This window comes from Protopterus annectens, chromosome 3.part1 (assembly GCF_019279795.1).
Source record: "Protopterus annectens isolate FY-2018-M chromosome 3.part1, PAN1.0, whole genome shotgun sequence".
Lineage (NCBI taxonomy): Eukaryota > Metazoa > Chordata > Ceratodontiformes > Protopteridae > Protopterus > Protopterus annectens.
In genome coordinates, this window is record NC_056732.1 from 484,023,889 (window position 1) to 484,037,456 (window position 13,568).

The 13,568-nt window shown below is 36.7% G+C and overlaps 1 protein-coding gene across 1 annotated transcript in view; it reads left to right on the forward strand.

The window, feature by feature from the left end:
- Positions 1-13,568, forward strand: part of LOC122798180 (ectonucleotide pyrophosphatase/phosphodiesterase family member 3-like) — an 835,307-nt gene that overhangs the window by 500,608 nt on the left and 321,131 nt on the right. Inside the window, exon 15 of the mRNA XM_044066922.1 lies at positions 13,487-13,568. This exon is cut by the window's right edge and continues 46 nt beyond it. Within this exon, the coding sequence (XP_043922857.1) occupies positions 13,487-13,568 (82 nt within the window). The remainder of the gene's footprint in view (positions 1-13,486) is intronic.

Consider the following 13,568-nt stretch of genomic DNA (forward strand, 5'->3'; position numbering starts at 1 on the left):
CATTTTCTTCTCTGGAAAAACCTGCTAAATCCCACACAACATGGTTTCAGGCCACACCATAGTACTACCACTGCACTGCTATATTTTACCCATGCAGTAGTCGAGGCCACAGACAACAACCAACTAGTATCCTCCCTTTTCCTTGACCTCTCCAAGGCCTTTGATACTGTTTCTCACTCTCTACTTCTTTCAACACTATCAAACCTCAACCTCTCTGGGCCCTCTCTTGACTGGTTTGCAAGTTACCTCTCCAATACGCAGCAATCAGTCAGATGGCTCACCTCCTGTTCCCCCTTCCTCTCCATCAAAATTGGGGTCCCCCAAGGCTACATTCTCGGATCTCTACTTTTCAACATCTTCACCAATGACCTGTATACTGCATGCAGACAATCCTCCATTATTCAATATGCAGATGACTCAACACTTCTTACAATCTCAAATTCTATATCTGACCTCCACACACACACACACACACACACACCCAAAACTCTTTCCTTTCCATTGAAAAATGACTCTCAGACAACCAACTCATTTTAAATCCAAAAAAACAAAACTTTTACTATTTTTGCTTCAACCTCTAGCTCACCATAAATCTCCCTTCACTATCACATCCCTTGATAAGACCACCATTAAACCAGATCCCCACACTTAACTTTTAGGTACCACTATTGATGATGAACTGAAATTTAATGTGCATATTCACCAAAATTTTTAACAAAATATTTTAAAAACCCATCATAAAATATGACTAGTATATAGAAACAAAAAAAATACTTTCCTCTGACACTAAACTCTCCTTGGCCCAAGCACTCCTTCTCTGTGCACCTCCTATCTTTACTAATATCCAATCTACACTTTTAACTAAGTTAGAACAAACCTATCACAATATACCTCGATTCACTACTAACTTACCAGGAGGGAGGGTAGTCTAATGGTTAAAGTGTTTACTTAACAAGCACAAGGTACAGGGTTTGATTCTCACAAGGGATAATTAGCTAAGCTTACAATGGCTCGCGAGAGCAGTTAGCTTAGTACTAACCTATGAACCTATGAACCTATGAACTCACACCACTGCCTTGCTCTTGACACACTCCAATGGTTAGAATTTCACCAGCAACTCCATTTGACTCAATTCCGCATACTACACTCCATCCTTTACAAACCCACATCCTGACCCCCTCCTCCCTTGTCACATATTACACTCCCAGTCATTTTCTCTGTACATCCAATCAACAACTCCTTGACATCCATAAACCTAACAAAAAATGTAGGAAAAATATTGTATAAACACACTGTAGCCAAGGTCTGGAATAATCTCCCCTTATACATAAGAACTACCTCCCACTCACTGCTCTTCAAAAAAAAGCTAAAACAATTTCTTTTTGCCTCTAGGTCTTGTCACTGTCAGGTCCCTACCTAATCTCTTCCTCATCTTTTTTTATCAACAATACCCTAACAAATACTCTCTGACTCCTATACTTTAACTACTCTTATCTGTCTTTTTTTTTTCTTTTCTCCACTCTTCTGATAACAAAAACCCATGTAAGTATGTATATACTGTGTCTCACTCAACTGTTTTCTCTTTCCTAAACTTAAGCCATCTTACTATCTTCTTCTTCTCATATGTCTCTAACTTTACCACTCTCTTACCACACATTTTGAATTGAAGTACAATATTAAAAAAATTGCCTCCACTTACCAAGTAAATGTTTCCTACTGTAACTACTTATATTTACTGTGTATATCATTCTGTATTTGTGATACTTTTACAATGATATTTCAGAGTTATTATGTGCAATTATAATTTTTGTCTATGTATTGGAGCTTTTCTCCTTGGGTCTCCACCGAAAATGGGCCTTGGCTCAGTTGGACCAACCCAGTTAGCAAATGTTAAATAAATAAATAAATAAATAAATGTATAAAAAATAATATACTGCTTAAAAATAATAAGCAAGTAAAACACAGCAATTTTACATACAGCCCATTCTCACTCCCATATGCACATACACAGTCTCTTCTGCTTATACTCACATACATATACACACAGTCTCCTCTGATTTCATACACACACTGACTCACAGATGATTGGTCTCTCCCTCTTTCTCAATCTCTCAGAGAGTCTCCCCTGCTTTCATACAGGCATTCAGTCAAACAAGATCGCTCTTACTGTCGATCTCACACACACAGGCTCCTCTGCTTTCATATACACACACTCAGTCATACAGGAGCACTCTGGTTTTCTATCTCACTCTTTCAATCTCTCTCTCATGCAAACAGACACACACACACACACACACACACACACACACACACACACACACACACACACACACACACACACACACACTCTCTCTTTCTTTTTGTGTTTTACATTTTATGCTCACTAAATAGCAGAACCACTGCTTAGTGAGCTTAAAATAATGGCGGTCATTAGTTTTTTTTTTTTTTGCAGTCGGAGCTCCACTTCAGCTTGATATGCTGACATGAAGCAGTGGACTCATTTGTTAGCAGGCATTACTTGTACATTAATACCCTGCTGAAGAATGTTCGTTCCCCAATCAGGGTATTGATGTACAGTTTGCCCATTCTCTAATGATCAGTAATGACTAATTTGAGTCTCAGCCTGGGAGAGAAAACAAGAAAGGTGCAAAAAAGTGAGATTGAGTGGTATTTATATTTACAAGCTTCACACTTGTGCAATGCAAATCTGTGCAGAGCACGGCTATGCCTATATGCAAATAACCCTAGCACAGGCTATATGCAACAACTGAGGGAATGCAAAAGTCTGTGCAAAGGAAGGACCAGTTTGTAAAACTGCTTAAAATGGGAGAAATACGTTTAGTTATATGTGAATTATTCAGTTAAGGTGTAAAGTCTCGATTGACTTCAGATTTTTTTGGCAGTTGAAGACAAGCGAGGCACTATGCAAGCTCACTTGAACTAATAGCAGGCAGTTAAGGCAAGCAGTATCCAGATTAGCTATTCAGAATGAATTAAAAAAATATATATATAAAGGATTTTCTTTATTGTCTATAAGGGTGTCCTTATGTGGACATGTGATTGTTTCTTTAAAAGGCATGAAAGGGGAAGATCGGAAAGACAGTAAATAGGGAGACATAACATAAGGGACACACAAAAGGAAAACATCAAGAAGGCTATGATTTAGGAGGTAGGAAAGGAGAGTGTTCAATATTTTGGCAGCAGATAGATCCTGTCCCCCAATCTTTCAGTTTTTTTTTTTATATGAGAGAGAAGGTTGGTAAGGAAGCAATGTAGAGGGTGTGGGAATGAAGATTATGGAAGAATGGAGGTGAAGATGAGTTGAAGCCAGGCCCACCCCAATCTGGAGGACCTCAGATCTTTGCAGTGCCTGATGGTCATGCAGTGAAGACCCGGATTATGTGGTTGGAGCCAACATAGCTGTGAGATATGATAACTTTAGTAAACAGCACTGTACAAAGAGGAATGATGTCTGTGCATTTAGTACATTTTTTTACTTCATATTACTATTTATTCCTAACTTTGTTTACTCAAAGTAAAAATTGAAGAATGTCTTGAGTTACTGTGCTTTGATGCATTTTTTTCTGGCTCCAGATTGTCTGGTTTGGGCTGAGGTACTTCTTGTAACTTTTGCATTATTATATATTTTACTTTAAGTGTAGTCTCTGCAGTATGCCTTCCATAGTTTACCTGTGTTTTCCTGACAACATCATCAAAAGTAGCTGTAAGGAAGATACTCAGTAATTAATGCAAAGAAAAAAAATGAACACATTAACGTGCATCGAGTTGTTTGCAGGTATTTGTTTGCTAGCTTGTCCCTCACCTCCACTCTTCCTAGGGTGTAGAGGCTAACTCTGGTTAGCCATCTTGTACATTCATCAAGTATTATGAAAATAATGACTGTCTTACAAAAGCAGTACATAGTCAAACTTCATATGATTGAGACAATATGATCGAGTTTTTGAAAACTCAAAGCTTTTGAATGGAGATTGGGGTACAGAGACGATTGGGAAATGTACCCTTTTCCTCACTGTAGTACAATCTCGGAGTTGGTATATATAATTTGCAGGGGGTGTATGGGAGTGCAGGGGGGGGGGTTTACCCCTGCAAAAATGTAAAAAGATTTTTTTTTTTGATGTTCGAGTTTTCAGAAACTTGATCTTATGGTCTCTTTGATATTATTTTTTTTATATGCACATAAATATATATATATATATATATATATATATATATATATATATATATATATATATATATATATCTATATCTATATATATATATATATATATATATATATATATATATATATATATATATTTTTTTTTTTTATTTTTCATTTATTTACTGGGAAAATCCAGCTGGACCAGGTCCATTTTCAGTGGATGCCCGGGGAGAAAAGCTCATTAAATAAGATATAGTAAGAAGTTAATACAATGAGAAATATACAAAATGAGAAGACAGTGGAATACATACAAAAAGTTAACAGGCAATGCAAGAGTGAAATACAGTTTGATTAAATATTTACAAAGGTAGTATAGACAGTTTACATTACTAGTAAGCTTACACTGAAAGAAGTACAAAGACCAATGTGACTTATTCTAAGAGTATGTATTTATATGCAAGTAGAATAGTGTGAATTCTAGACTGAAGTTGTTTGAAGGAGAAGAGAAGGTATAGAGATTGTCAAGTGATACATGGGCAGATCCAAGTTGCCTTAAGAAGAGATTTGAGTAATCTTTTGAAGTTTGCGTTTGTTGTAGTAGGGGTTATATTAGTGGGGAGATTATTCCATTTCTTGGCTATGATGTGGGAATATAGGGTTTTACCTGCAGTGTTGTTAGCAGTAGTAACACTGAGGAGAGGTTTATTAGATGAGGGGAGAGGGTGACTGGAAGAGTGGGAGATTAATAGCTGTTTAAGGGCAGGAGTTTTTTCTGGGTCGTTTCTGATGATAAAGGTGCAGGTGAGTTGTTTGTAAGTTAGTAAGTTAGGAAATTCAAGCCATTGAAGTTCTTTTAGTACTTGACAGTGATGAGTTCTACAGGGGGAAGTGTTGGCAAATTTGGCAATCTTGTTATAGCATGACTCTAACTTGTTCAGATCTGCTTTTCTAGTATGGGTAAGGATTGGTGCAGCATACGTAAGTGTTGATAAGAGGTGAGTTTGAGCTAGGGTGATTCTTGATTTCTCTTTGAGATATTTTTTGTGCCTGTAAAGGGTTCCCATTTTTTTGTGAACTTTCTGAATGGTTTGTGCTATGTGTAGATCGAATGATAGGTTGTTGTCAATTTCAACTCCTAGGAGTTTTGTGTGGGTGGAAGGAGAGATGAAGGTTAAAGTAGAGGGGGTAGATTTTGTTTTATTAGGGGTGAACAGGAGAAGTTTGGTTTTATTGGGGTTAAGAATAAGTTGGATGTCAGTGATCCAAGTTTCAATAGCAGAAAATGATTATTATATATATATATATATATATATATATATATATATATATATATATATATACAGATATAGCTATAGATACAGATATAGATACGTATGTGTGTGTACATACACATACATATGTCTGTATATATATATATATATATATATATATATATATATATATATATATATATATATACACACACACACACACACACACACACACACACACACACACACACACACATCTTGTTGTAGGTATGTACATATACATTTTATTTATTATATATCTATTTGCACATATATACATATATGTCTGCAATCAAACATACATTTCTAGTGGCAAATACCTGCATTTGTGTGACATACTTTCACACTATTATCCTACCATTATTTAAAACTCTATGTAAACAAAGAGGAAAAAGAAAAATCTAGAAATACTTATGTAGACCTCTGGCGTTCTTACCTGAACCTGCAGAACCCAGTCAGCCAACTGGTCAGCCTTTCACAAGTCCTCATATATGTGCTGGCACTGCTGCGAGAGCAGGTTATCCCTATCAGGAATGACAGGTGGTCACGCAACTACTGTCAGATGTCTAGTTTCTTCCATTCAGTGTTGGCCTCCACATTTTCATGTTTCTGTCAATATACTTCATGGAAGAGGTAGGCCATGATCTTAATCTCCATGCCTGACCAGCTTGGAGCTTGATCTTGTACCTTTACAGGCAATGTCATATTTAAAGTGCCATAATCAAAGTGATAAATAAAAGTGCAGGGCAGAGTTCAGAAAGTGGGAACCACATCCTCTAAGTTATGACATCACCATAGTCACCCTATGCAATCATATATGGGTATTGCCCATTGAAGTTATAGTAGGTTCACCCTATGCAATCATATATGGGTATTGCCCATTGAAGTTATAATAGGGTCTAATTTGGTTTACTAATTGCACTGAAGCAGTCACATTGAGGTCTATATGTGCACCTAATTTTGGTATGAGAAGGGAAATCAGTGCTGAATCTGTTAATTTCACGTGTGCTTATACCTGTTTAACCAGAGGAATATTTTGACCTGCATAAATAAGTTATGGCAGCAGGGCTTTTAAACTAGTGCTTGAAGTACTTTTTCATAATTAATATTTTGTAACTGTAATGTATTGAAAACACATGCTAGTGAAATATGGCTTCAACAAAAGTAAGTAACTGTTTGGAAGTGATAAGGTGTGGCATATTGTGATGTTTGAATGTGGATTAGGTTTTAGGGAACTCCAACCTAAATGTTAACTTCCTCCAGATAGATATGTACCCAAATGCTTTGGCATAGTTTTATTTCATGGTGTAATTTTCTGCAGTTTTGCTCATTCTTACAGCCAGTGCTTCTAAGTGCAGCTCATACATGACCATCTGAAGTCATCCAACACCACATACACCAATGCATATAACTAAATTTGTAGAAATCCACTTGGCTGAGCTACATTTGCTTAAGAAATTTGTAAATGGGTCTGCATTTTCATCAGGAGTTGTACAGCCACCATTTTTAACTGCATCCAGCCAAACTCACTGATGATTTCTATGAGAATGTGTGAAATTTTTATATATATATATATATATATATATATATATATATATATATATAAAAATAAAAAAAAATAAAAAACAATATATATATATATATATATATATATATATATATATATATATATATATATATAAACATATATACATTTACATATGTATATATACACTATACATGCATATGGTCTATTTTCGGTCCCTTACTGTTCTCCTTATATACTAACCACATCAATTTATCCTCACCCTCTGTGTCAGTAGTACAATATGCAGATGACACCACCCTTATTTGTGTGGCCTCCACACTACATGAACTTCAATCCTTAACCCAGAACTACTTCACCCTCGCAGAAACATGTTTGACCAATATCAAACTTCTTCTCAATCCCAAAAAAAACAAACTTATTATATTTGGCCCAGGAAAATCACCACCCCTAAGTGACAGCTTCTCCATCAAATCCAAAGACAACACTCAAATCAGCCCTACCACACACACAAAACTGCTAGGTGTTGAAATTGACAACAATCTTAAATTCGACATCCACATTGCTCAAACCATCAAGAAGGTTAACAAAAAACGTGGACTCCTTTATAGGAATAAAAACTTTATGACTAATAACTACGGTTGCCACCCCTCCGTTTTTTTCCCGGAGTGTCCGAAAATCAGTAGGACACTCCAGTTCTCTGGATCTTGTTCTGCAACTCTGGAAAGAGAGAGCATGAGAGAGAGAGCATCCATCTGCATCAAGCTGCATCAGCATGTATTTCTCTGATGAAAAAAAAAATTACACTGCCGTCTTGGTGGTTGATTGGCTGCTTGCTGCATAGGGAGGAATTACAGCAAGCAGCCAATCAACACGTCTACTGGTTAGTATATACTCAGAGAAAGCCCGCAAAAATTAAGATATAAAAAGCGGTGCTTTGAGCAGTACTGTCTGTTGCCTGCCAAGCCCTTTTGAAAGTTGAAGAAGGAGAAGGAAGACGAAAGAACTGAAGTTTCAGAAACTTTCCTTGCTTGCTAATCCTGTGACCATCTGCTGCATCGTATGACTAGCTGCTGTGCTAGTGCCAGAAGGACTGAGATTTCTCTACTGATCGCCGTGGACCGTGGTGGAAGAGGATCTTTGGATTGGATTTGTGTGGATTGTTGGCTGCCTGGTGGTCTTCTTGTGCCCTTGCCTGCTGCTCTTGAAGGTTGCTGCTGGAGGGATTCGAGGAAGGGAAGGTCAAGAGCGGGACTCGGGAGACAGAGTAGACCCACTTGCTTCTGGGATTCATTCAAGAGCAGTGCTGTTGTATAAGTACTTTTGCTGTTGCCCTGCTGTTGGTGACACTGAGCACTTTTTTTGCCCTGCCTGCTGCTTGTTTGCTCAGCCTCTGCCTCTGCACGGACTAATTAGTTTGTGTTGTACCCTGTTCCTGAGATTGTCTAAGGAGTCCTGCTGCTTTTCTGGAGGTAAGTGGAATTTAATATTTATTTGAAAGATTTTCAAAGGTTTAGTGGGGTCTGGAATGAGATACTGCTAGCACAGCTATTAGTAAATTTTGTAAATATTAAATTTATATTAATTCATTAGCTGTGCAGGCACTATCTCATTCATTAATAGTGATAAATGATTTGTATACAGTGCTTGGACTTAACTATCTACATATAGCAAGGCTTGGTTTGGCTGTTTACTGCAAAGCTATTTTAATTATTTTTTATTTTGCATGTGGGTGCACTTTGATGTTACAGTGAATATATACTGACTGATTTGTATAAGATTCTTGCATCTGTAGAACTGTCATTTCTCTAGTTTGCCTTAACTGCTATGTTTACCTTGATCTGTGTTTTCTAGGGTATACTGTCTATACCAAGGCTTAGTTTGGCTGTTTTTACTGCAATGTTTTAAATCTTTCATGTGGTTTTGTATTTTGATGTTACAGTGAGTATATAATGACTACATGACTTGTTGTATAAGATGCTTTGACTGTAGAACTGCCATTTCTAGTCTATCATCACCATGTTTACCTTGATCTGTTTTTCATTCTAGGGTGTACTATCTTGGGTATATAGTAAGGCTTCATGTAGCTGTTTTTACTTTGTTTTTCTTTTAAGACTGTCAATATTATCTCCGGCATTATCTCATTCATTAATAGTGATAAATGATTTGTATACTGCTTTGAATGAATACTGTTTGTACTATTGTGTGTAGTGAACCCTTTATGTACTGCTTTGAATGAATTATTGTTTTTATATCTAAGTAATTCCATTTTAGTACTACCTACATGTGATATTAGACTTGTGCTGAAGGGTTAGTTTTCCCATGCTTGTGATGTACTATTGTATGTAGTAAACCCTTGAATGAAGTATTTCTAAATAAAGTTTTTAAATTTACTTCTGACTTGTTACATATTTTTCTATTTAGTGGTAACTATGTGATATTTGACTTGTACTGAAGGGTGCTACAGCAAAGGGGCATGTCTATTACAGGGAATGGGTGTGGCTTGATTATGCATGGGGCATGACTTGTTTCTCAGGAAATGGCACAATAGAAAGGTGGCAACTCTACTTACTAATAACACCAAAGCAACCATTGCAAGGACCCATCTCCTATCCATCCACTTATATGCCCCTTCCATCTTAACTAATCTCCAGCAAACCGACCTAAATAAAATGGAATCTTGTTACAACAAAATCACTAAATTTGCTACTGAATCCCCTTATAGGTCCCATCACTGTCTGTCACTTAAGCAAGTCAACTGGTTGGAGCTACCTCATATGCTACTACTCAACCAACTATCTACTGCTCGCAAACTCTACTACTTTCCAGCCTAAACCCTGCACTACAGGAACTCATACAACCACACATCCCCACTAGAACTCTTAGATCCAGCAACCAAAACCTCATAAAAGTCATCAAGCATAGAAATGATGCTGCTAAATCCCTTTTTACCAGCACCATTGCCAAAAAATGGAACACCCTACCAAGCCATACAACCTCTACCACCTCCACTATTCAGTTTAAAAAACTCCTGAAAAAACATTTTTCAGAATAATTGGCTATGCTCATGCCATTTACCAGGCTAACCCTTAAAAAGGTAACTCCTCTGTACCCCAACTACTCTCAGACAATTTGTTTCATGAATAATAATGTAATACTGCCTCTTTTTAGGTATTTTGAGTAGATGTTTTTTGATACTCTATACCTCAATGTTTGACTTTTGTATGAACTGTTAATTTAATGTATTCCATACTGCATGTATCATCTCCTTGTGTATATGCAATGAAAGCTCTCATAACATGAAACAAATGTTACATGTAATTTCCTGTTATTCTATATATGTGTTGTTTGGAGCTTATCTCCCCAGGCCTCCAGTGAAAATGGACCTGTGTCCAGTCGGACTTTCCCGGTTAACAAATGTAAAATAAAATAAATAAAATAAAATAAAATGTGTGTGTTTGCATGTGTGTGTGTGTGTGTGTGTGTGTGTGTGTGTGTGTGTGTGTGTGTGTGTGTGTGTGTGTGTGTGTGTGTGTGTGTGTGTTATCTTTCTCTCTCTCTCTCTGTCTCTCTCTTTCTAAATTTATATATACTGACACACAGACACACACACACACACACACACACACACACACACACACACACACATATATATATATATATATATATATATATATATATATATATATATATATATATATATATATATGTTTTTCCCCCCTCTGAATCTGGTCCTCCTCCCATCAGACTTCCCCTAGTCACTGCATTGGCCCTTTCATTCTACATTGCTATTAGCCCTGCAGTTTAATTATTCCTGGAGGATTCTGGTACAGAGCGTGTGCTCATGATCCATGCCGATCCTCTCTTCTGAAGAGAGGTATGAAGCCCGAAGCCCAGTTCTTCCTCTCCTCCATCATGCCAGCTCCAACAGTTACCCAAGGAAGTAATCAAACTCAGGTTGACTAAGTCTTAATTATGGATTTATCCATTTGCAAAAAATGGAGCTGGTTACTGCCACATATATTACACTGTAAATCCCCCCCTAAAAAATATGGGTGTAGGTCTGAAGTGGTGACACAGACTACTGGGATGCTGCCCTTAACAAGTTGGAATTCATTATCTGATTGGTAGTCAGGACAGGAACCTGACTTGGTATCTATACATATTTGTACATGGGGATAACGGTATTCTGTTTTTGTTTAATTAATAATCTGCTATTAAGATTAAACAGGAGGAGAAATTTGAGATAATGAGGAGAACTCATTATATTGGTAGAACAATTACAAAACAAAAAGGTCACAACATATTGCAAAATAGCAGAATTTAAAGTGGTCATAGACTAGGGTGGTATGCTGTAAAGCTCACAAAAATATTTTACTGACACAGGGAGGGGATAGCTGGTGCATTATATTAGGATATTCTTAATAAGTAACTAATGCATACATTTACTGAGGAGATAACCAATGGAAAGTACATAATATAGTTATATAGTGAGGGAAAACATCAGAAATGATGGATAAAGCTGTTCTTATCAAAACCTGTTTGTGGGAGAAGTCCAGGAGATGTCTGTTGGAGGTGCAGAATAATCTTAAGTATGTTTATTTGCCAGCATCAAAGATCTGATTAGGAAACTATATGAATCTGTAATGAAACTAGATCACTGTGTAAAAAGCTGCACTACTGATATCTATCCACTAATTTATAAATTGTAGTTGGTTTTATATTATAAGATGTGTTTTGCCTGCCATTTTTTGTTTACTTATTGTTTAATGAACTATGCACCATATGCTCTTCCTGCATTAGTCAGACATGTTTGTTTTCTTTTCTGATTTGAAACAAGAAACTGACTGACTTAAGTACTGTCTGTAAAACGACCACATTATCTCCCTAAACACAATTCTATAAACATCTCTTTAAGTGGGGATCCATGTTGTGGGAGTGACCCCAAAATAATTAATGCCTTCACAACTGAGCAGAAGGCAGATCCCACAAATCTCCTGTTCTTTTTTTAGTGGAAGCTCTAGATCTGACACTCTAGGTATGCTTTGTTTGTTCTGTGACAGTGACAGTTGCACAAGATATGGAAGGTCCTGGGTATAGTTTCCAGACAGGCATCAGTGTTTTTCTTTCTTGTTTCAGTCATTTAGATGATGCTATGTTAATTATTTGTACTGTACTTATAGGCTTTTGTGTTTTAAAAAAGCTTACTATGTTGGCGGTTTCCTAGCTTAAAGGAGAAATAACTAATGTTAAGGGAAGCACAGTATGTAATTGTGCAGAGACTCCTTAGCTGCCCAGTGGTAGTGACAAACCCATGGGATGCAGCAGATTCTGGGTTTAATTCCTAGACAGGAATCAGTGCTTTCCTTTCCTGTTTCAATTAGAGCATGTTGGGCTAATGATCTGCACTGCATTTAGGTGTTTGTGTGTTTAAAAATCACCATGTTGGTGGCTTCCTAGCTGAAAGGACTTTTAAGGGAAGGTCAAGACATTCTTGCCCAGAATCTTCTTGTTAGTCCAGAAGTAGTGACAACTGTACACAATATGGGAGGTCCTAAGTTTATTTCACAGATAGGAATAAATGCTTTCCTTTCCTATTTAGTTGCTTAGTTTTTACGTGGACCAACTAGTGCACAGACTGACTGAAAGCAAATATTATAAATAGAATGACAGAGGAGAGAAACCATGCTGAAATTACCTTGCCAGAGTTGTCATATGGCTTTATATGCATGTATGTCTAGACAGTAGTACAAGTACTATTTCTCTGGATAAAACTACTAAGCATATAATTCACTGGACTGATCTACTGAGTATAGGTTGCTTGGGTGGGGGGGATGAATGACATATGCTGTTAAACAATACTGACAGATATGTATCTGCAGAAATATCACTGTTCTTGTTAATCTTCCTGTATAAACATATATACCGGCTCTTGAAGAGAACAGCAAATCCAGCTAGTGCCAGCACTTGGAGAGTGTACACTGTAAGATTGTATAATATCATAAATACTTGTTTCAAACCTAAATAACTAAGGATGGTCTGGCAGGGATTTGAATCTGTTTTCAGTGATATAGTCCACTATTGTGATTGTGTGCAATTATATATTTCTGTTGGGAATACTTTCTGAGGTTGGTTAAATTATATTTTGTTTTCCATGTTGTGCTATACTTCTGGTTAATAAACTAAACTAGGCTATGAAGCATACAGTTTTGAGACAACTCTGTGGTTTGACTTCAGACCAGTTTTTATATTTCTCGTACTTAAAGGGAAGTTCATAATTGAAGTGTGTTGTTCCAGCCATTAAAATCTCAAAGTATCCATTCTGTTTGCTTGGTGGCTATACAGTGATGTTATTCATTTGTAGAACAGCGATTTATATTACAGTCAAGAAATAAGTACAACCTTGTATAAAAAAAAAAAATCTTTAGGCAAAGTCAGAATAAAATATGCAAATTTGAAATAATTAAACAGCTTAACAACATCATATTGTTTTTTTTTTGCTTTAAACAGTGCAAGAAAGCAGACCAGCATTTTAAACCCTACCTAAAAGCTCATTTGCCAAAGAGGTTTCACTACAGCAATAACCGTAGAA